The sequence below is a fragment of the Ictidomys tridecemlineatus genome, chromosome 15 (assembly GCF_052094955.1).
Source record: "Ictidomys tridecemlineatus isolate mIctTri1 chromosome 15, mIctTri1.hap1, whole genome shotgun sequence".
In the NCBI taxonomy this organism is placed as follows: Eukaryota; Metazoa; Chordata; class Mammalia; order Rodentia; family Sciuridae; genus Ictidomys; species Ictidomys tridecemlineatus.
This window is the reverse complement of record NC_135491.1, coordinates 58,229,953-58,252,307: the sequence shown is the minus strand read 5'-3', so window position 1 is coordinate 58,252,307 and position 22,355 is coordinate 58,229,953. Positions and strand designations below refer to the sequence as shown.

At 53.1% G+C, this 22,355-nt stretch overlaps 2 protein-coding genes across 4 annotated transcripts; one reads left to right on the top strand and one right to left on the bottom strand.

The window, feature by feature from the left end:
* Positions 1 to 2,479: 2,479 nt before the first annotated feature.
* Cox4i1 (cytochrome c oxidase subunit 4I1) lies at positions 2,480 to 7,678 on the bottom strand. 2 transcript variants are annotated; one of them, XM_078032783.1, is made up of 5 exons: positions 7,523 to 7,678; positions 6,375 to 6,448; positions 4,107 to 4,274; positions 3,491 to 3,622; positions 2,480 to 2,721 (listed from the first exon to the last, which is right to left on the bottom strand). In XM_078032783.1, the coding sequence occupies exons 2-5, from the start codon at positions 6,445 to 6,447 to the stop codon at positions 2,585 to 2,587; spliced, it is 510 nt and encodes a 169-aa protein (XP_077888909.1). In that variant the 5' UTR covers position 6,448; positions 7,523 to 7,678; the 3' UTR covers positions 2,480 to 2,584. The 2 variants fall into 2 exon arrangements, with proteins under 2 accessions (XP_077888909.1, XP_005335502.1); XM_005335445.5 differs by lacking the exon at positions 7,523 to 7,678 and adding an exon at positions 7,000 to 7,022.
* On the top strand, positions 7,645 to 21,810 carry Emc8 (ER membrane protein complex subunit 8). Of its 2 annotated transcripts, XM_005335447.4 has the most exons (5): positions 7,698 to 8,145; positions 15,189 to 15,265; positions 20,427 to 20,496; positions 21,003 to 21,097; positions 21,382 to 21,810. In XM_005335447.4, exons 1-5 carry the CDS (start codon positions 7,915 to 7,917, stop codon positions 21,539 to 21,541), a joined length of 633 nt encoding a protein of 210 aa, XP_005335504.1. In that variant the 5' UTR covers positions 7,698 to 7,914; the 3' UTR covers positions 21,542 to 21,810. The 2 variants fall into 2 exon arrangements, with proteins under 2 accessions (XP_077888908.1, XP_005335504.1); XM_078032782.1 differs by lacking the exon at positions 21,003 to 21,097 and having other exon boundaries at positions 7,645 to 8,145; positions 21,382 to 21,595.
* The last annotated feature ends 545 nt before the right edge of the window (positions 21,811 to 22,355 follow it).

Below are 22,355 nucleotides of genomic sequence, written 5' to 3'. Positions count from 1 at the left end.
GCCAGCCTCCTTGGCTTAGGCCATTGGAGCACTTGCTCATTTTAGGAAATGAACTGTAATTCAGTTCTAGAACCAAAAATAAAACCAATCGAGCCGGGTGCAGTGGCGCACACCTGTAATCCCAGCAGCTCTGGAGGCTGAGGCAGGAGGATCTGAGTTTAAAGCCAGCCTCGGCAACAGTGAGGCACTAAGCCACTCAGTGAGTCCCTGTCTCTAAATAAAATACAAATAGGGCGAGGGTGTGGCTCAGTGGTCAAATGCCCCCGAGTTCAATCCTCTATACCAAAAAAAAACAAAACCAAAAGCCAACAAGATCTCTGAATTGTAATCTTGTCTTTTGACTGGTGGGGAGGCGAGGCCACATAGCCCAGGGTGCAAGGAGGTCCCACTGGGAGCCATCCAGTGTGGGGAGCCAGTCTGAAGGATTCGCTGAGTCGGAGAGGCTCTGATGTCACTACACCTCATAGTGACCCGGACATTGCCCAGGTCCCAGGAGTTTAAGGACACATCTTCAACGTAGGCACCCCATGGATTGAGCTACGCTCACCTGTTCCTTTGTGATATTGCCCCTTTGTCCTGTCTGGGACAGAATGGTCCATGGAAACACCCTTTGTGTGTCCCCTTCTCTTGCTCTGCCCTTGGGCGTGGCCTTCCTAGATGTCAGTCAACCTGCTGACAGCAGACGTCACAAGCCAGACTCAGCCCCTGACACCTGACCCCTGGCCTCATTTGAAAGGCTGCTCCTCAATAAAAGGGCTCATCACACCCGGGCTCCCTTGAGCTTTCTGCAGACCCTCAAGGTCAGAGGAGCCGTCATGAGAGGCCGAAGAAAAGGTATCTCTGTTTCCGTGTGGTTATTTCATGCACCCAGTTCACCTGGAGTGACCCTGAGTGTTTTAGGCATGAGGAACGCGACAATCCAGGTTGACAGCTGGGGCAGAGCCCCTTCCTCTTGGGAGTTGTGAGCGAGCCCATCCTTGAAATGCCTGGCCCAGAGGGACCTACCTGCCATTGCTCATGAGGCTGCACAGTGCCACAGAGTCCCACCCCACCCTTGGGAGCTGAAATGACATTGCCCAGAGGGAGGCTCAGGCTTTGCAGCTGGCACCACCTGGTCCCCACAGAGAGACTCCAGCACTTCCCCCACATGCACGTCTGCAGGCCCTTTGAGAAGAGGGATGGGGGCCTTTCAGGGCAGCAGGAAGACCAGCGAACAGGGCTAACAGCCTGCTCTGGAACCTCCTGAGAGGCCCCAGGCCCTTTTCCAGGCAGTCCCAATGGTCAAGCAAAGAGCCCAACCCGACTTTCCCGTCAGCCAGGCTTCCCTAGGGTCACCCTGTCCTGCCAGTCTCCCTCCTATCCAATGCAGGCAGGAGACCCTTTGCAGCAGCCACCCTGCTACCATCAGCTTACCATCTCTGTTCAAGCACTCCTCCTGCTTCTCCTGGCACATCTCCAGACAGGGAGGGGGCAACAGGGTTGTCTTCAGGGGTCTGGCCGGAGACAGGGATGATGCGCGTTACACCGCTGGAACCCAGGGCCTCCAGCACTCACCAGGGAGCAACCCCACCCCTACTGCTGCCTTTTAAGGTGAAAGTAGAGAGGTTGAAATTGAGCAGCGGTAAGCCAGCCAAGGCCACCAATCCATTACCTGGACCTACGTCGGGAGCTCATGATCTGGCCTGCCTGTGCATAAGGCAGTCACTCACCGTCCAGCCAATGGGACAGTTTCAAGAGACAGTCCCAGAAAGTGTCTCATGGGAGCTGGGATTGTGACTCCATGACAAAGTGCTCACCTAGTACATGTGATGTCCTGGGTTCGATCCTCAGCATCACATAGAAAACAAAGGTATTGTGTCCCCCTACAACTAAAACAATATTAAAAAAAAAAAGTCTCTCACTGGAATTTCTGTTGGTCTGGCTAATGAATGAGATTTTACTGAAAATCTGTCAAAACTCAAAACGAGGAGTGGCACACGCCTGTAATCCCAGTGGCTCAGGAGGCTGAGACAGGAGGATCCTGAGTTCAAAGCCAGCCTCAGCAAAAGTGAGGCACTAAGCAACTCAGTGAGACCCTGTCTCTAAATAAAACACAAAACAGGGCTGGGGATGGGGCTCAGTGGTCAAGTGCCCCAAGTTCAATCCCAGTACCCTCCCCCCACCAAAAAAACCCTCAACATTACAGGGCACAGTGGTGTACAACTATAATCCCAGCAAATCAGGAGGCTGAGATAGGAGGACCACAAGTTCAAGACCAGCCTGGGCAACTTAACAAGACTGTCTCAAAAACAAGAAAGTTTTAAAAAGCCCCACATCATAGACTCTACTCTTAGTTTTTATCTAACATCCCCTTGTACAATTTAAGATACAAGCTTTGTGCCATTTACTTTACACCCACAATACATTACTCCGGATGCCTGAGAGAACCTAGAGTTTTAAGTACACTTTCATTCAGTTACCATCCAAGAAACCACACGGATTCCACGTAACTCGTCATTTATTAGCACTGGTTCTGTTGGACGTAATGGGTTTCCAGTAAAGATGCAGAGGAACTTGAAATGACCAGCATGTGAGCAGCGGGCTCTCACTTCTTCCACTCATTCTTGTCATAGTCCCACTTGGCGGAGAAGCCCTGGATGGGGCTGACCTTCATATCCAGCATCCTCTTGGTCTGCATGGCCACCCACTCTTCATCAAAGGTGTGCGGGATGGGGCCGTACACTGCGGTTCAAAACCACTGTATGAGGACGACTGTCCTCACAGGCTGCCCACCCAGTGCCTCACAGTGGTTAGGTCCCCTTTCAGGCCACTAGCACAAAGCCACTCTCCACTCCACTCTACTCTCACCCAAAGGTTGTGCTTCTGGGCACTGACAAGGCCTGATGTTTTTAAAATCATTCCTGTTTACAAAAGGTCAGCAGTAAGATCATTAAACTGGAGCACATCTCCACAGGCATGGGCAGCAAGGACCCCAGGCTAGCACAAGGCACTCGGGGCCGATGGCACCGGGAAGACCAGACAAGGCTGGTGTGCCATTAACCACATCCCCACTCAAACCTGAAGCACAGGAATGCACACTCAAAAGGCAGAAGCTGCCTTAGAGTGGGCCCCCATGGAGCCTGCGGGAGGGGGCCTGAGGCCCGGGCTACAGCTGAGGTGCAGCACCACGACCCAGGCAGCTGCCAGGACCAGCGCCTGCCAGGCACCTCCGGACACCTGGCTGGTGAGCCATCGAGCTGCCACTGAGAGGTGGTGGCATGCTGCTCAAAGCAGCAAGTACTCGCTCACACAGGACGTGCAACTATGAAGGGTGACTCCAGCTTCAAACCAACCTCCTACCACTTCAATGTCCCCAGACCCCCAACACCACCCTGGGATAGACCCTGGAACGGAAGTGCCCACCTCTGGCTCCAAGGCAGTGTGCAGGTCCTGCCAGCACACTCCTGGGCACTGCGGGTGGGGGCTGCCCTGGGCGCAACACTGTACTCACCGTAGCGCTTCTCCCAGATCAGAATGAGGGCGGTGAAGCCGATGAAGAACATGGCTGCGCCCACCACAGTCTTCCACTCGTTGGTGCCCCTGTTCATCTCAGCAAAGCTCTCGTTGAACTGAATACGATACACTGGGACAGAAGGAAGAGCCATTTGCAGGCATAAAGAGCCTGAAGTGGCCACATCCCTCCTCCACAGGCTCACCCCCTCCCCATGGCACAGCCAAGGGAGGAAACAAGGAGCCGAAGATGATGGCGCAGCCTTGGCCCTAACACCCCTGCGTGTGCACACACGCCCTCACAACAGCACCTGAGGGGAGGAGGGACGAAGGGATGACGTTTCCTTTGGATCCATGTGAGGGTCTGCTCTGTCACATTCTTTCCAGGCCCCTTTCATAAGGAACAGAGGCTTGTAGGGGTCTTCTTGCCACAATTTACAGTTAAGCTAAGTCTTACCCACCATGTCTACTCTGAAGCTGCAGCTACCCCCTCCAGCCCTCCCCAGGGAGCTGGGGCCCCAGGACAGTCAGCGAGCACCCAGCAGTGCTCAATAAGCAATCCACGCCACGCGCTGCCCGGTGCTGCTGGGTGTGCCAGCCTGCCCTTTGATACCCACACTCAACTTTCTCGTCCCTGGTCAGGTTGCTCCAGGAGGCCTTCTCCTTCTCCTTCAGGGCCTTCTGGCTGGCGGACAGCTGCCTGACATGGGCCACGTCAGGCAAGGGGTAGTCACGCCGGTCAACATAACTGGGCAGAGCAAAGTCATCGCTCTTCACCACGCTCCCTGGAAGCACATGGGGTGGACATCTGGATGAGAACGGTGGCCGGTGGTGAAGTGGAAGCATGATACACAGCATGAACCCTGGCACCACTTCATTCAACCGCTAATGGACCCTGGCACCACTTCCTGTAGCGGTTATCACAAGAGCTGGACAGGGTTCCCTGCCTGGATGGGAGAATGGATCCAGGACAGCCCTACTGCAAGGGATTCAAACTGATAAGAACAAAGGCAACATGAAAGGCAGAAGAACAAGCGTTCCAAGTTCAGAAACCTAGGCACAGGAAAAGGGGCCATGGCAGCAGCATTATGGGGATCACTGTGCCCAACTGAGGACTGGCTCAGAAGTTGCGCCAACCCTTTAGAAAGGGTATCAGAGTCTCCTGTTCATTCTTCACCAACTTACCAAGCACCTACTGCCTGCTAAGTGTGGCTCTAGATGTATGGGATTGCCAGTGAGCCAATCAAAGACCTCATTCTAGAAGTGGGGACAAACAATACAAATTGTGTAAACTACATGACAGGAATGCTCCTGTGCAGGAGACAGGCCATGGCACTAAGTGAATGAAGCGGTCCTAGAACCACAGGCACAGGAATCAAGCACTCAGTGGGTCACAGAAAGGCTGGTGCTGTTTTGTTTTCCTTTTGAAAAATGTAAATCATGTATACACATGAATCACATGTGTGCAACTAAATAGGCAAAAACTTCTGGCTGGGTAAAACCTAGCTATCGCAAGTGGGAGGAGGAGAGATCGGTCTGCAGACCCCTCACTCTGCTTAAAATGCGCCTGTACTGTGTGTTGCAGGCACAGCGCAGAACAGAAGAAGAAGCTGTTTTCACTTCAGAATCCCCTCTGACAGCGCTTCTCCAGTTCTGTTCTGCTGCAAGATCAATGTATGTCCCAAACTGGTCTGGAGAGACAGAGCCCTGAAAAAAATGCTCTCCCTCCACCAACTCAGCCACATGGTTAGAGGCTCCCAAGTCACACAGTCGTGCAATAAGACACTGAGCCTTGAGCAACAGTGCAGCTCCTCCAGGTGTTGATCCCAAGCCAGCAGACCACCGGCACACTTACATAAATGCACTTGCCCCCACCCCAAAAGGATCTGGAGTGAAAATGGCCAGAACTAGTTCCCAATTAAAACAAGCAGACTAGAAAGCTTACCAAGTTCAGCACGCCCCCAACCAAAGTCTCTAGCTGTTAAGAGTTATTGAAGAGATACAAACTGGACCGATGAGAATGTTCTAGATTCAACAGCAGAAACAATGGCACCTATCAGTGAACGGTCTAAAGACCAGTTTAACTGGATGAATATGTCAGTGAACTACAACTCATAAAGCTGTTATAAAGACATAAAGTCTCATAGCCTTGGAGCACACTAGCCATAAAACAGCATATTTTAAAACAAGAACAGCCAACTGACAATCTCCTGGGCTCTTCAGAGCCTTGGGCCTGATTCCCCAGTAAATGAAAGAGGAAAGCAAAGGCTGAAACACCATTCTTTTTTTAAAAAAACGGATAGAAAAGCAAAAGGATTCCACATTCTAAAGAATTTCTGTGTTCCTGTCCTCAACCAGGATGGGTCTCTGCAGGAGATCTGGAGGAGCTGAGCTCCCTCCACTCCAGCTGTGAGCGACAACTGGTTATATGCCAGGCACAGAACTAACCTCTCTATATATTTCAGGTGAGATTCTTAAATTTAAACTTAAGTAGCTAGTCACGATAGAAATAGGATTCCAACCCAGCTCAGGTGGACATCCAAGCTCTTTTGCTTCCAGTGCCTCTACTGTGTAAACAGAAGTCGGGGTAGGGGGGTCACTAAAGTCAGATGTAGTGAGACCTTTTGAAAGGGGTAGAACTGGAACCTGAAAAACCAGAAAGGAAAATGGGGAAATAACAACATAAGCAAGGACCCCCCACTAATATTTAACATGATTCATAAATAGACCTCAATATAATCCCTGCTGAAGTATCCATATCCCCCTGCAGTCCAGCAACTCCAAGACCAAGATCATAAGCATCCCTGAAACCCCAGCACAGGGCCTGGTACACAGCAGGAGCAAAATAATGGGCTCAGCCCATTTTAAAGGAAAGTCAGACTTACCATGTGCTCGTGCACACACAGAGGTGGAAATGGCTCGCTTGCCGATTAGGCTAAAGACCCTGGTAGCCAACATTCTGGAAGAAAAAAAAAAACATATACCTTCTCTATGAGTGAGAACATTCACACATTAGGGATAAGCCATCTTTTTGCTCCAGGGCACTTTGGAAGTGAATCCAATTCATTTTTTTTTTTTTTTTGCCTCTATCCAACATAATGATCCATTCTCTGTAAAATGATCCTAATTCACAAAGTAACATGAAGTATTTTTGGTAGTACATTTTTACAGAGCTCCATGATAAACCCAAGTGCCATAACATATACTTGTTCTGGGAAATTAATAGAAAATCAGGCTTCTTAAAATATGAGAAGAAAAAAATTAAAAATAACTGGAAATGCTGCAAGACAGTCATGTGCTGTGCTACCAAGGCAAGCTCGGTCTCTGGGGGAAAGGTAGCGCTCACAGGGAATGGCTCAGGCCCGCAATCGAGCAGTCCCGAAAAACCTCCCGGTGCACGGATCGCAGCGGGCAGAGACGCCAAACGTGGCCCTGGCCCGCTTCCAGCCCTGCGGACCACGGACGACCTCGATGACCCGCTCCCGGGGCCCTGGACTCGGGCCCACCTACACGGCTCCGTCGCATCCACGCTGCACCTGCGCTCGTCCTGCAGGGCGACCAGAAGGCTCGCGGAGCCCTTGAAAATGTCGCCCCAGGGCAAAGAAACCGGCGTGACGTCAGGACCCAGCCCGCCGCTCGCGGAGCCCGGCGGGGAGGGCAGCGCCGGAGGCCACCGCGTCACCCGGGGTCGCGCGGACGTGGAGAAGGAAGCGGCCGAGGCCGCAGGGCAGCGGGCCCTCCTCCCCGCGGCCCGCGCCTCGCAGCGGGCGCCCCAAGGTCAGAGCCCAAGGCCCGCGCGCCAGGCGGCGGAGAGGCGGGTGCGGCCCGGCCGGGCGCTCCGGGCCCGCACCGAGGCCGCCGCCGGAGGGACCCCGAGCCCACAGCCCCGCGGACAGGCCTCAATGTCACCGCGCCCCAGTCTGCCCGCCGTCCCACGCGGGCGCCGGCTGCCGGCCGAGGCGCGCAGGCCCTCGGACCCACGACCCCACGAGCCACCCGGCTCGCGGCCCAGCGCCGGCCGCCCCACACTCACCTGCGCCGCCGCGACCGCCGCGACCGCCCTCTGCGCCCCGGCTGCCCGTGACCGGAAGACCGAGGCCCTGGCCGGAAGAGCGAGCCACACCGCGGGGCACCACGGGAACAGAGAAGCCGCGCCCGCGCCCGGCTGCGCGAAGGCAGCAGCGCCGCGATCGTCGCGACGTTCGCGGCGCTGCTTTCCGGCAGGCGCAGGCGAGGCCGCTTTCCGGCGGGCCCGCGAGGAGGGCGAGCCGCGTCGGGGCGGCGGCCGGTGAGGGGCGGAAGCGGCCGGCCTGTGGGGCCGCCATCCCGCGTCCGCGCCGGGGGTCGCCGCCGCCTCGTCCTGCCTGTCGGCGGAGGGCCGCGCGGCCGGCCGCGGTCCGGGCCCGCGGGGCCGCCGGGCTCAGCATGCCCGGGGTGAAGCTGACCACCCAGGCCTACTGCAAGATGCTGCTGCACGGCGCCAAGTACCCGCACTGCGCCGTCAACGGGCTGCTGGTGGCCGAGAAGCAGAAGCCGCGCAAGGAGCACCTGCCGCTGGGCGGCCCGGGCGCCCCCCACACCCTCTTCGTGGACTGCATCCCCCTCTTCCACGGCACGCTGGCCCTGGCGCCCATGCTGGAGGTGGCCCTCACCCTGGTAAGCGCGGGAAGGCCGCGAGTCCCCCGGCGCTCCGCGGGCCCGTCGGGTGTCGCCGGCGCCCTGGCAGGTGGGCGCCCCGGCGCCGCGAGCAGAGGGCGGCGCTGGCACCTCGGGCCTTGCCCCCCCCGGTGGGTGCCTGCGCCCTGGGCCAGGAGGACGAGTGCCCGTGGTGGCGGCGACTTGCCTAGAATGCCCCCGAGGGTTTAAAGCTAAAGGGGTTTTGTGGCGTGAAGCAGGGGCACAGGCAGCCCCGGCGCCGGGCTCTGGGTCTCTGCGTGCGGAGCTGGTCGGGTGGGCACCAGGGCCGCGGTGCCGGAAGCTCGCCCCGGCTGGCCTCAGGTCGCAGCTTTCGGGTACCGGGATGAACCGAGGGGAGAACGTCTACACGTCCCGTCGAGTTGTGGGAACTCGCAGGGGAAGTGAACTCTAGCCTCAACCCGCCCACCCAGCCGAGGTGCTGCTTTTCCTGTACCGTGAACTCTGATGCCAACACAGGCCAGTGAATTGACGCCCGAGGAAAAGTTCGAGAAGGTGTAGATAGGAGTCCTTACCTATGCAAGTAAAATGGGTCCCTTTCTTAGTTTACCTAATTATGACACCAAAGCAAATTCCTGGCAAGCATGAGGTGCCTTCCACGCCATCATCCTAAGGTTACTGGGCACAGCTTTGAGGCTGTGAAACTGAGTCATCATTTCTTCCTATCATTTCTGAGCAGGAGATGGAAAAGTTGAGGATATTTATAAACTCAGCCATTTCGGTTCCTGAAGAAATGTGTTATGGGTACTTAAAACATCTCTGGAGAACACAAGTGCATGTGTTAATCTAGACCTTTCTAACCAGCTGTCTTAATTGTTCTGTTATCGAGGTAATTGCAGGCTGATTGGATCTTGAGATGCTTCAACTTGCAAGGTTTCAGCTTCAGCAATAGCGGTCATGTGTAGGGTTATGCAGTCCAACACAAATGTGTTTTGCGGCTCTACTTTGTACCAGGCCTGTGCTGGGGAGGCATATGGCTGCCGGTCAGGGCAGTATTCGCTTAGTACAAACTGACAAGTACTACACCAAAGAAGAAATGCCCCAGGTAGAACTAAATAAAGGGAGAGATTCGAGAGAGAAGTCAGCGGAGTCAGGACAGTCAGGCAGCCCTGAGACAGGGACAAGCAATAGTGGACCAGGCCTGGCAGACCCAGGCAGGGAAGGGAGTGGATTTGGGGCAGAAGGACCAATGTGATCATTGGTCTGTTGGATGACTGGTGGCACTCGTTGAATTTGACATGCTCACATGTCAAATTACCCTTGTACTGTCCGGTAAAATGGGCCTGGAGCTCTGGGCAGCAGATGGTCTTTGTGAGCCAGGAGCCTCACAGTGCCTGAGGCCGTGAGGTCTTATGCTGTGAGAAGCCTGGCCTCACTTTTGTGGGGTGGGCAGAGGAGGACCCAGAAGGTCAGAGGAAAGTCCTGTCTTAAGAACTGGAACTTCACGGGGGATGTCCAGTGACAATTAGGAATTCTTCAGCACGGGGCTGGGCTTGTGGCCCAGCGCCCTCACCTAGCACATGCGAGGCCCTGGGTTCAATCCTCAGCACCACATATAAATAAATAAAATAAAGATATTGTGTTCAGCTACAACTAAAAAACAAATAAATATTTTTTAAAAAAAGGTTACATTCCCGTTCTGGTGTGCGGATTCAGTACCTGAGAGAACTGAGCATAGTAACGTAAACAACCATTTGAGTCACCTTCACTGAAACCTTCCCCAAGGAGCAGGGCTGCCTCCCAAGCCACTTAGCTGGGGAAGAAGCTGCTCAAAGAGGGCCTCGACTCTCAAGCCCAGCCACTTGTGTCGCATGCATGTATAGATATCGCCTGCAGGGCCCCTTTGATCCTACTTCCCAGCCTGTCGCTCTCTGGCTGCAGACTGCCAGTCCAGGTGCTCCTTTCATTGTGAGAGTTTCCTCTCTGGCAGCATCATGTCCAAGTTAGACTTCCTGCAGTGACCTCCTCTCAGTCAGAGACCGCAGGTTTTGTCCTCTGAATAGTGGTTGTTTATGCTGATTTTTCTTATGTTCTCCAAAACTTTGGGGCATAGCTTCAGCAGTTGACAGATATGAAAAAGATGCCGGTCCAGTACAGATGAGGTGCTTCTCAGGAGTCATGGAGGAAAACCCAGTTTCACCCCATTCAAAATTTTTATGTTAAAATTAAGCCATTTAAATTTATATTATTTACTTTTTGACCAAGTGACCATATAGCCTAAAAGCCATGAAGAGTGTCAGGTTTTGGAGCTATGGTTTATCAGCGTATTTGCTATAGGAGACGAATTTTGGATTAAAGCAGCTAAATCGGTGCAACTGTTTTATGAACACAGCCATAATCTCATGGCTCTTTCTTCTCTTTGTTTTGTTTTTTCCTTTCCTGCCTTCCTTCCAGTACTGGGAATGGAACCCAGGGCCTTGTGCATGCCTGGCAAGTGCCCTACCATTGAGTGACATCCCCAGCCCCCTTTTTCCCTTTGAGGTGGAATCTTACTAAGCTGCCCAGGCCGGCCTTGAACTTTTCATCCATGCAGCTCTTTCCTGATCCACGTGGAATTATTTTTGATAAGTGGGTAAGACTGACGAAATGCAGTCCATCAGAGGGCAACATTAGATTCCTTTGAAAGGCTTTTCATTATAATTTTCCATTTTTAAAAAATCCTGGTTTTTATTTTTTTAAGTACTTGTGCCTGTTATTTATCCTTATGGCTCTTTGACGTAGGTAGTGAAAGAATTATTTCTAATGGCAAAAACCGATAAAATGTGAGTAGGAAAACTCACATCAACCTGCTGTTTCTCTAAGCTCTCTATCCGTTCCCCTCACTTTCATTTCTGCCTCTGGGGCAGCTCTCTGTGGTTTCTCACTGTTGCCAAGGGCTGAGGCCAGAACTCTTCTGCTGCTTCCCCGTGCTCCTGCTCTGTGCTGCTGTGCTCAGCTGCTGTTGTCCAGCTCTCCACTCCCTGTGCAGCTCCAGGATTTGTGTGCTGGCTGCTCCAAGTCCCCTTTTCAGTACTTCGCCCTTCCTCCCCATCCCATTTACCTCCTAGCACATGCGAGGCCCTGGGTTCAATCCTCAGCTCTTTTCTTTTAGATGGAGGTCCTTTTCATCCCCAAAATAGATGGGTGGCCTTGAGGTGCTCTCGAATTTAAGACCCACAGCCCCGCTACTCCTGAGCGCCAGGGCCTGCTGTCCTACACACAGGAGGGCCTCACAGTTACCTCCACTTGGTGGATATGGTGCCCCCAGAGTGGCTGTCTTGCCAGGACCTGGCTTTTCTATTCGATAGTTACTGTATAGTTACCTGGCACAGGTGACAGAGCTCAGAAGATTAGAGTTACTCATGTGCAAAGCATGAGCAAGCTTGCAGAGAGAACATTTTCTCTGTGCAGGGTCTAATGAAGGGGTTGGTCTAGAGCAGGCGCATGCCAAGGTGCAAGTGTCCTTTCCCTTTGAGAAGTGAAGTACCCGAGTGATTGGCACTGTATTCAGGATCAGTTTTACTAAACTGACAAGTTTCACAGAACTTTAAATTTGCTCTGAACTTGTATTTTCATTTTAAGTTTTCATAAGATGCATGACAGAGGCATGAGGTATCCTACATCAAGGCCAGGAAGGGAGAAGCACAGTCATTGGGAGCAGAGATGGAGCAAACAGTTACACCTTGTCTTGCACCATGTGGGAAGGAACAAGTTCCCTCATGTAGGCTGCCACTTACACCCACCCCAGCTCTTCCTGGATGAGCCCTTCGGTTCCAGGGTCACCCCAGGCTGGCCTGCCCCACCTCCACCTGTCCAGCTCGCTCCTCACACCAGCTCCCTCATTGCAAGCCACTCACCTGATGTCTAGTCCACATTCTAGGCTACCAGGGAAAACGGTTCCCTTTTTTGGTACTGGGGATTGAGCCCGGGGTGCTTAACCACTCAGCTGTATCCCCAGCGCACCCACCACCCCTGCTTTTTAGTTGTAGATGGACACAGTACCTTTGTTTTCTTTATTTTATGTGGTGCTAAGGATCAAACCTTGTGCCTCACACATGCCAGGCAAGCACTTCATCACTTAGCCACAGCCCCAGCCCCGACCCTTTGAATTTGTATTTTGGGACTGTCTCATTAAGTTACTGAGACTAGCTTCAAACTTATAATCCTCCTGCCTTGGCTGCCTAAGTTGCTGGGATTTCAGGCCTGGGCCACCATGCCCAGCTAACACTTCCCCTATCCTTAAAACTTACCCTACTTCTGTGATCTCTGATGGCTTAGCCCATTTTCTATCTCAGTCATCAGCATCTAAGTCGTTGACTAGGTTATTGTTTGGGTCATTGAAAAGTTCTCGAAGCCAAGCCAGAGCCATTGTGACCTGACTTCAAGAGCTCTAGATGTTCCAGGTCATGACATTGTTTTTCTGCTAGAATTTGGATGGACTTTTGTTGGGGTATTTCACATAGGAATTTGCGTTCTGCAGGGAGAATGTAGGCTGGGGTGTGTGCTGTATTTGTTGCAGGAGCCCTCGTCTGTGTCAGCCCTGTCTCTGTTCTGAGGCCATACAGGGTGATATGTATTTGTGAGGGGCGGGGTAAGGGGGCAAGTCTGGAGCCTTTGCCTCATCCGAGGAAAGGGACTGTGCATTAAAGACTGCTGCCGGGGGTCCTCGGGATGTTGTCATCAGCAAAGGCATTTTTCACACCCTTAGAGTGAATGTAGCTCAGCTGTGGTCGGCGGAATAAGACCCCCCTCCAAAAGAGGCCCACATTCTAATCTCCAGGCCTCACATGGCTAACAGGACTTCACAGGCAGGATTAAGGAAAGGGCCACCGGGTAGAGAGATTATCCTGGATTCTCCACGGAAGCCCACAAGGGCCCTTACAAGGGGAGAGCAGGAGGTCAAATGAAGGTGGAGGCAGAAGGCACTGGTGTGGCCATGAGCCCAGGAGTGTGGGCACCTGCCAAAAACAGGGTCCCCAGGCCTGCTCACCTGTTCCAGACTTCTGACCTGTAAGATAAAAAATGTGTGCTGTTCTAAGCCACTAGGTTTGGGTACTTTGCTCCAGGGCAGTAGGGAAATAAAGGGTAACCAACTGACCTGGAAATAAGGACAGCCTGCCCTGGAGAGGTGGGCAGAGGCAAGGGTCACCTCCAGTGAGGACATACTCCAGAGGCCAGCTTTGATTGAAAACAGCCTGGTGCACTCCGCCAAAGGGCCAGCTCATTGTGCAGGTTTGAGTTCAGGGAACACGGCCAAATCCCAAATTTAGAGTGAGGCCCTTGATGCTACATTGAGATAAGTTTGAGGGAAAAAATAGAAGAAATTGTTCTAAGCAGCAAGAGAGTTTCTAGAACCTATTCCCTTAAGAGGCAACAGAGACAGATGTGCTTAGTTAGGAGTGATTTGCAGCACTGTCTCGGTGGTGGAGCCATTCTAAATATTCTGGGCACATTACCCTGGTCTTCTGGGTGGATGACCAGAATGTCCAGTCGGTTCAGGGAGCCCTGGTTTTGACCCAATATGGTAATCTGTGAGCTCATAGGAGACCAGAAGTGTTCTCGTCCTTGTTCGAGCCAGGGGCCCGTAGACCAGATCTGTCATATAGTGTCTGCTTTTGGTCATGAGGCAGACTGGGTAGGGACCCAGAATTGAGGAAATGGCATTAGGGTCACGTTTATACAGACACATATTTTTAACCAGTTAATTCTCTTAAAAAAAAAAAAAAAGAGAGAGGTATCCATCTTATTTCCTCATCTGCAGAACAAAAATAGCATTTATCACAATATATTTAAAGTGCCATTATGGCAAAGCCAGATGACCTTTTGTAGTTTTTAATAATGGCATTAGACCTGAGGCTGAATCTGACAAGAGAAGAGCCATGTATTAGAACAGAGCAGAGCAGGGTATGGGGCACACGCCTGTCATCCCAGTGGCTCGAGAAGCTGAGGCAGGAGGAGCGTGAGTTCAAAGCCAACCTCAGCAAAAGCGAGGTGCTAAACAACTCAGTGAGACCCGGTCTCTAAATAAAGTACAAAATAGGGCTGGGCATGTGGCTAAGTAGACTAGAGCCCCTGAGTTCAATCCCTAATACCCAAGAGACCAAAAAAAAAAAAAAAAAAAGAACAGAGGCGGGCCACAGTGGCTCACACCTGTCCTCTCAGCAGCTGGGAGGCTGAGGCAGGGGGATCACGAATTCAAAGCCAGCCTCAACTTGGCGAGGCCCTAAGCAACTCAGCAAGACCCTGTCTCTAAATAAAATATAAAATAGGGCTGGGGATGTGGCCCAGTGGTTAAGCGCCCCTGGGTTCAATCCCTGGTACCAAAAACAATAACAACAACAGGGAAAAAAAAACAGAACAGAAACTTCAAAGTCTTCCAGGCTTCCATTTGTAAGAGCACACTGCCAGGACTTGGTGTGTGTGCTTGTGCCCGCTGCCTGCCCATGTGCCCCATGCCCAGTGCAAGGCATCTCTCCGTGTGGCTGAGTGCTGGGATCTGGGTCCTGGGCCTCTGAGCTTTAGTTCCCTCCGCTATGAAGGGCTGTTTAGGTGATGGCAAGGCCTGTGCTTGCCCCAGAATGCCCACTACTGTGTATCATAAGAGAAGGTGAGTAGCTCCCCACGGTGCTGCAACCACCCAGGGCCTGTCAACAAGGGGTCTCCCTCCAGCAAGCCCAGTGGCCCTCTAGCCAGCACAGCGCACTGTCGGAGGCCCTCTTCCTTCTGTCCCCCTGGCCTCTGTGATTTGGTTTTTGTTTGTGTTTGAGACATGGTCTTGCTAAGTTGTCCTGGCTGACCTCAAGCATGGGAGCCTTCTGCTCAGCCTCCTAAGAGCTCACGGCACCACCAGGCCAGCTTGAGACTTGGTTTTTCCATCTCACCGTCGTGGCCTTTCTTCTGGGGAGAAGGGTGCCAGGATTATGTCATGTCTTGTCCCAGCACTTAAGGGAGGGTCTCCTGTGGTTATTGAGATTCTACATTTAAGTGAAAGTCATTCATCTTCCCAATTTGTGCTCCTCTTTCAGATTGATTCATGGTGCAAAGATAATAGCTACGTGATTGCTGGTTATTATCAAGCTAATGAACGAGTGAAGGACGCCAGGTATGTGGTACAACCCCAGCAGGCTGGCCAGGCAGTGCTGGCAGGAGCCTGCTGTGGAGGCACAGGCTCCAGTGTGCAGTCAGAGCTGTGCCCCCCACCCTCCGTGTGTGTTGATGGTGTGTGAAGGTCAGTCGCTGCCGTGCAGATGCTTCCAAACAACAGAAGTCATAAACATTTAGATTAACTCTGGGATTCTGTGTCCTGTCGTCTTTGTTTTGCTTGGAGGTATTCGCTCAGTGGAAGCAGTCAGGGGCCCGGCTTTCTGTTGCCTGCAGCCTGCTGCCTCCCAAGTCCAAGCCAGGAGAGGGATGAACAGGCAGCTCTAGGCTTGGGCGCTTGGGTCTGGTGCTATGATGGACATGTGGTCTTTGCTGCCCTAATTGTCTCCTAGCTCCTTTTAACCAGAGATTTCCCCATCAGCGTTCTCACTCACCTGAGAAGTCAACTGTCTGCATGGGCCTGGGTCCTGAGAGAAAACAGGGGACACATTCCTACCTGAGCTGCCTCTAAAGGGGTGGGCTGTACCTAGGAGAACTCACAATAGAACATGTGTTGACAAACCTAGCCACAAGAGGTGTCACTGTCCCTTCTCCTCCAAGGTCTGTAAGAAAGGAGCTGGGTAATGCCGTTTGGCTAAGGGATGTGGCCAGCAGCCAGCTAGGTTTGTGCTTGGGCCACACACAGATCTGACATCTCTCTTCTCTGATGGCCTCCATAGGCTTCCTTTGGCTGAAGCCAGGGGCGCCTGGAAAGTGTCCCCACAGTATGCAATGGGATTTCCTGCCTTGTCAGATACAGCTGACAGACCCAGAGTCCAGAGACTCGGATGCATTGAAGGCCTCTGGAGCGGGGTCCACTTTTGCCATAGGGTGCCCTCAAAAGCACTCTGGAAGTAATTCAGAAAGCTAGCGACCAAGCTTGCCCACCTGTGAGGCACAGCAGTTCTGGAGAGGCTTAACCATGTGGCCCTCCGTGGACTGGGTCCTGGCACAGCACCAGGGGAGGTGGATGATCAGAAAGATGCGGGCTCATGTGGAGTCTGACCAGACCCCTGCTGGTGGCTTAGAACACAGAGGCACCTGGGCACATGAACTTGCCAGCTCTCCCAGCCTCTGCTCTTCCCTGAGCCCAGTGCCTCTCCTCTTGCTTCAGGGCATCCCTCGTGGACCTCAGTCCTTCTGGGACCTCCTTTGTGATTTCATCCTCCCTCTGTGTTGGTGACTCTGTCTGCTTGTCCATCCATGAGTGAGCACCCCCTTAGGACCATGTCCATTTTGGTCCTTGTCTCATGGAAAGATTGACAAGGTGTGGACCCCACATAGGCCAGCTCCATGCTAGGTCAGGTGAAACCCCCGTCCTGCCTGCTGTGGCTAGTTGAGTGTGAAAGTCCTGTGGTGTGGGAGCAGACCCTGGGCCAGGAAGTGAGGAGCACCATGGCAGCAAGAGCCAGGAGGATTCACACGTAGTGGCATCGCCCAGGAAGCCCCAGGGAGGGGCTTCAGGGCAATCTTGGAGACCAGAGGGCCAGAGCGTTTTTGGCCAGGAGACTGCAGGATGAAGACAGGTAGGAGCAAGGCAGGAGTGGGGCAGGACAGCTTGCACCACAAGGAGGGATGTGCCAGGCTATGCAGGTGGGTGGGCTGAACCTGAGGGTTCCCCGTGCTAAAAGCATTTGAACTTTATTCTGTGATTAGTTAGGAGCTGTCCTTGGCCAGGGGCTCGCCTGGACCACACGGTGTCTCCTTTGGCTGCTCCCACAGACGGGAAAGGAGAGTGGGCAAGAGGGATTGTCAGGTAGCATGGATGCCTCCCTGACCCGAGGAGGCCGCGGCCTACATGCCCAGGCTCCCTGGTCCTCTCCTTTGTGCAGGAGAAGTCTGGCTCACAGCCTGTCCTGTCTTATCTTCCTGCTGCTGTCCTGACCGACTTCCAGCTCTGCCTGGAACCACCTTGCCAGGACTGTTTTCTGCCATTTGGCCTCTGGGATTTCTCTGTGCCTCACAAAGTCCCGGCCCCTTCCCGGCACACCTAGGAGGCTTTGCATCCCCAGCCATGTGCTCACCTCCACTGGTCAGGCCCGCCCTCGGGGAGCACTGGAACCTTAGCTGAGGGTGCTGGAGAGGTTAGTGACCCCACAAGTCTCTCCCAGACCTGAGTACACCCACCCCTGCTGTTGCTGGGCTCAGAGGAGGAAGCCTGTGTGGCTGCCCCTTTGGGTCCTCATCGTGTGCAGGTGAAGGGGCTTGGGACAGTAGCTTCACAGAGGCTATGCAACTTGGAAGTCAGGAGCTGGGGTCATGGTCCCTTCACTCTTCCACGCTGCTCACTTTTACCTGAAAATCTTGCTTCTTTTCTAGAAATGTCACCCGGTTAACAGCGTCTCAGGGCATGAGATTTGGAGGCAGAGTTGAATTCAAATCCTAGGCCACTCCTTGGGCTCTGTGGTAGAGCTCTGAGGACAGGGTGAGATAACACGTACCCGTCGAGCCTTGTGTCCGGTTCACAGTGGCCACTGCCCTGTGCTACGATTACTTTTTAAAAGACTGGTTGATGTTTTAATGCTTCCTAAACTAAAATCAGTATGTCAAGGTTTATTCTGTCATCTCATGATTGCCTGTGTTTTGCTTAATAATTAACATTTTATATCATTTTATTGTGTTTGGCGATACTGGGAATTGAACCCAGGGACACTCTGTCACTAAGCCAAACTCCCAGCCTTCGGGAGTTTTTTAAGAGAGGGTCTCATTAAGTGGCCCAGGCTGGCCTTGAACTTGGGATCCGCCTGCCTCAGCCTCCCAACTTGCTGGGATTTCAGGCATGCACCACTGCACTGTACCTGGCATAATTAACATTTCATGTGGGAATGGTTCAGTACCCTGCAGGTTGTCCTGGCCTGGAGAGAATGCTCAAGAAAATGCTTTCAGTTTTAAAATATAGCTGCCAGTTGTGTGTGGCACTGGCTTTGGGCCTCCTGGTGAAGGCACCTAGGCGGGCTCTGCCCTCAGGGTGCCTGCATTTTCTGTGGCAGCTGACTTAGGCAGACCCGTAGAAAACAAATGACTGGTATGAGTGGTACAGTATGGTGGTCTTACATTGAGGAGTGGGCATGGTAGACCAGTACTTGAGAATAAAAAGAATATGACACCAAAAAAGTAAACAAAATAGGCAACCCTTTCAAATACATCGACAGTTCACTAATGTGTGTGTGTGTGTGTGTGTGTGTGTGTGTGTGTGTGTGTGTGTGTGTGTATTTGGGAGGGGGGTGCTGGGAATTGAGCCAGGGCCTTGTGCATGCGAAGTAAACACTCTACCAACTGAGCCGTATCCCTAGCCATCAAAAGTGTAAATTTTAGATTTGAGTCATGGGCATCTGAAATGGCAGTTCTTGTTTTTCACAAATATTTCTTCACTCCCTTCCCAGTAAAAGTCAGGGCTGGCATGACATGCTGAGTGCTCGGGACAAGCTTAGCAGGTCCTGCAGGCCAGCAGGGGCGTGGAGAGCTGCTTGCCGCTTGCCTCGAGCTGCAGAACAGCACTCCCTGCCCCTTCTCACTGAGCTGGGAACTGGCCTGGTGCTGAGTTCCTGCGCACCACAGTGGGCCCCCTGGAAACCTGCCCATAGCTCCCATTTTTTCTTTGTCAGTTGTAGACTTGCTGCATCCCTTCAAATTGAAAGCGGAATAATCAGATGAAATTGTTTCTATAAAATGATATTAATCTGCTTGTTTTAGCCCAGTCACAAGGAAAGGATTATAACTATCATGTATTTCCTTTTTATTATTTTATTCATGGTGCTGTGGGGATTGAACCCATGACCTTGCATGTACTAGGCAAACACTCTACCCCTGAGCTACCCTCAGCCCCTATAGCATGTTTCTTTAAATGAACTCACAGTGTATTTTTATGGTTATTAAGATTCATATATAGCTCAGTCCCTACTCAAGCTGAAACTGTGCAGGGAAAATAAGATACACAAAAAAGAAACTGCCTACAAGCCCCCATGTTGGAACATCTTAGAGCCTCAGAGCCTAAGAGGGAGGGGACCTGACCCAGGCCCGTCTGGCCAGTCTATATGGGGGTGGAGAGATCAGAATTAAATAAGCAGGGCTGGGCCTGGAAGGCCAGATGGGGACAGTGTGAGTAGGGCAGCCTGCAGCCCAGCTCCCAACCCTCCACACCAGGGTCTGTCTTCCCTGTAGGAGAAGCAGCCTGAGCCTGCCCCTGAGAACAGCAGCCGTGAGTGCGCAGGTGAGGGAGCAGCGTCTGCAGGGGCGTGGCCACAACGGGCACCGCACCAGTTCCCTTTAGGAAAGTTGACCCAAGAAATGTTTTCAGGATGTGCTGGACAAGAAGTGCCTAGAAATTGGGGGACAGTCAGAAAGCTGGTGCCACAGCGATGGCCTGAGCTAAAGGGGCAGCAGGGAGAGAGAGGAGGCAGGATCAGGAACAGGGGTAGGCACCCGAAGGCAGCAGCACCAACTGGCGTCGTCCTCAGAGGCTGGAGCCATGAGCAGAGAGAGGTTATGAACACAGCCCCAGGAGAAGGCCAGAGTGGGTGGGCTGTGGGCACGAAGCCCCTCCTGAGACGGGGCAGAAGCATAACTGGAGGTAGCAAGATACCTGGGAGCCACTCCATAATTAGCTCTGTTGATGTGAGGTAGACAGCGTCACTTATCAAGGTTGGGTGGCCAGGGCCAGCACTTGGCAGGCTCGTGGTCTTCCGGAACATGTGGAATGGCTTATGATTTTAAAAACAAATTTTAAGACGACTGGGTTGCCTGCAGCCATGAGATCTCTGTGACTTATTGCAGTAGATGCCCGGTCTGGTGGTGGACAGAGGGAGGGGCTGGCACCACTGGGAGTGCCCAGCAGGGGGTTCCTCTGCTGCTCAGGAAGCTCTCCACCAGGCTCGGGAGCCTTCCTGCTCAGAAGCAGTCCTCCAGCTCCCCCTAGAAGGGCTTGCAGGAGAAGGGAAGCAGGACTGGCTTCGGACAAGGTGCCCATGGTCACCTCCCTGGGGCCAGCAAACAGCCTGTCATCTGCATCATCCTTTCTGTCATTGCTGGTTAGCTCTGAGTGGTGGTGACATGCTTATATGGACATAACAGTGTCAGATGGCATGGACTAGAATGGAGTAGAACTCACTGGCTCTTGTCTGTAGTCCAAACCAGGTTGCGGAGAAGGTGGCCTCCAGGATCGCCGAGGGCTTCAGTGACACTGCTCTCATCATGGTAAGCCGCTTGGCTCTGCTGGCGGGCTGCACCCGTGGAGCATCTCTGTGCATTCCTTGGGTGCCTCTCCCACCCGCTCCTCCAGGGCTGCCGTTACCTCCTGTAGCACCCTCCCCCTGCACTGTGGTTTGGGTACCGCTGCCCACACAGCACAAGGATATCCAGAGAGGGTCTTTTCAGTTCAGGTCCTTACAGTGAGGTCCCCCTGCCACCACCACCTGGAAGCCCGTTAGAAGTGCAGATTCTAGGCCCCACCCAGCCCATGAGTCCAGAACACAGAGTGGAGTGGAGGCAGCAGGCCATGTTCTGGGTGCTTCCAGGTGACTGGTGCCCATGCAGAGGTGAGGACCCTCCTGTTAGGACAGCCAGCACTTCCCTCCCTGGGGAGGAAGGGGTGAGCTGTTTGCAGCCCTGATTCCTGCAGAGTTCTGGGCAGGAGGGAGGGAGAAGTGGTGTCTGTCCTCACGCCTGCCCTGTTCATGCTGTGTCTTTCACCTCGTGCTCAGGTGGACAACACCAGGTTTACGATGGACTGTGTGGCACCCACGATCCATGTGTATGAGCAGCAGGAGAACAGGTGGCGGTGCAGAGACCCACACCAGTGAGTGCCCGTCCCCTTGGGTGCCGCATTCCCCAGCTCCAGGAGGAGTGAGGCTGGGCCCCTGAGGCCTCCAAGCCAAGGGGAGCCTGGGTGGTGCTGCAGTCTTCCTGCCTCTGGTTTCCCAGCATTTCATGTGCAGGGTGCTTTGCGTCCACTCTGTGTGTTTACACTGCCAACTCCCTCCTGTCCTTTATACAACATGGGGGAGGGTGGGGGGGCTGGTCTTCCCCAGACGCTGTTGGAGGCGCCTGCTAGAGGCTGACCTCTCCATGTCTCACCCGCAGTGACTACTGTGAGGATTGGCCCGAGGCGCAGAGGATCTCAGCCTCACTCCTGGACAGCCGGTCCTACGAGACGCTCGTGGATTTCGATAACCACCTGGATGACATTCGGAATGACTGGACAAACCCAGAGATCAACAAAGCTGTTCTGCACCTGTGCTGAGCAGGGGCCACGGTGACCGCTCGAGGGGCATTTCCACTACACTGAAGAAGAAAACCTATTTTTAAAGCAGAGTTGAAGCCTGGGGAGAGCTGAAGTGGCCTGTGCCGTGGAGAGCAGCACACCAGACAGCAGCGTTGCAGGGGAGAGGCCGAGGGAGGCCCAGACTGCCCGGTCCCTGCGGATTCTCTCAGTCATATGTTGCTGTCATCTTACAAATCAGAGCTATTTCTGCTTGTCCAAGATTGTTCCTATTAAACAGTTTTAACTAACCTTTTATAATCTGGAGAGGATACTTTTTAAGGCTTATGAACTATTAAAAAAAAAAAAAAAAGCTCACTTGTTATACTCCAATGTGTGCGTGTGTTTATCCTGCTTGAGCCAGTGTCTGCCAGAGGTCCTGCGGTGAGGCAGAGTGCACAGTGCCGTCCCCAGCTAAGTTTGAGAGCCGGGCTTTGGTGCTCTGGTACTCCAAAGCCCCAGTCCCACAGTGGGAATAACTGACATTGCCAGTCAGCCAGGAACCTCGCAGCCACAGTCACGAAGGGGGAGGAGTCAGGTACAGTGGCACATGCCTGTAATCCTAGCAGCTTGAGAGGCTGAGGCAGGAGGGTTGTGAGTTCAAAGCCAGCTCCACCAAAAGCAAGGCACTAAGCAACTCAGTGAGACCCTGTGTCTAGATAAAATACAAAATAGGGCTGGGATGAGGCTCAGTGATCGAATGCCTCTGAGTTCAGTCCCTGGTACCAATAAAAAAACAGGGAAGAGAGGCTGCACTACAGTTGTCTTAGAAGCAGGAATGGATCCCGTCAGCTGA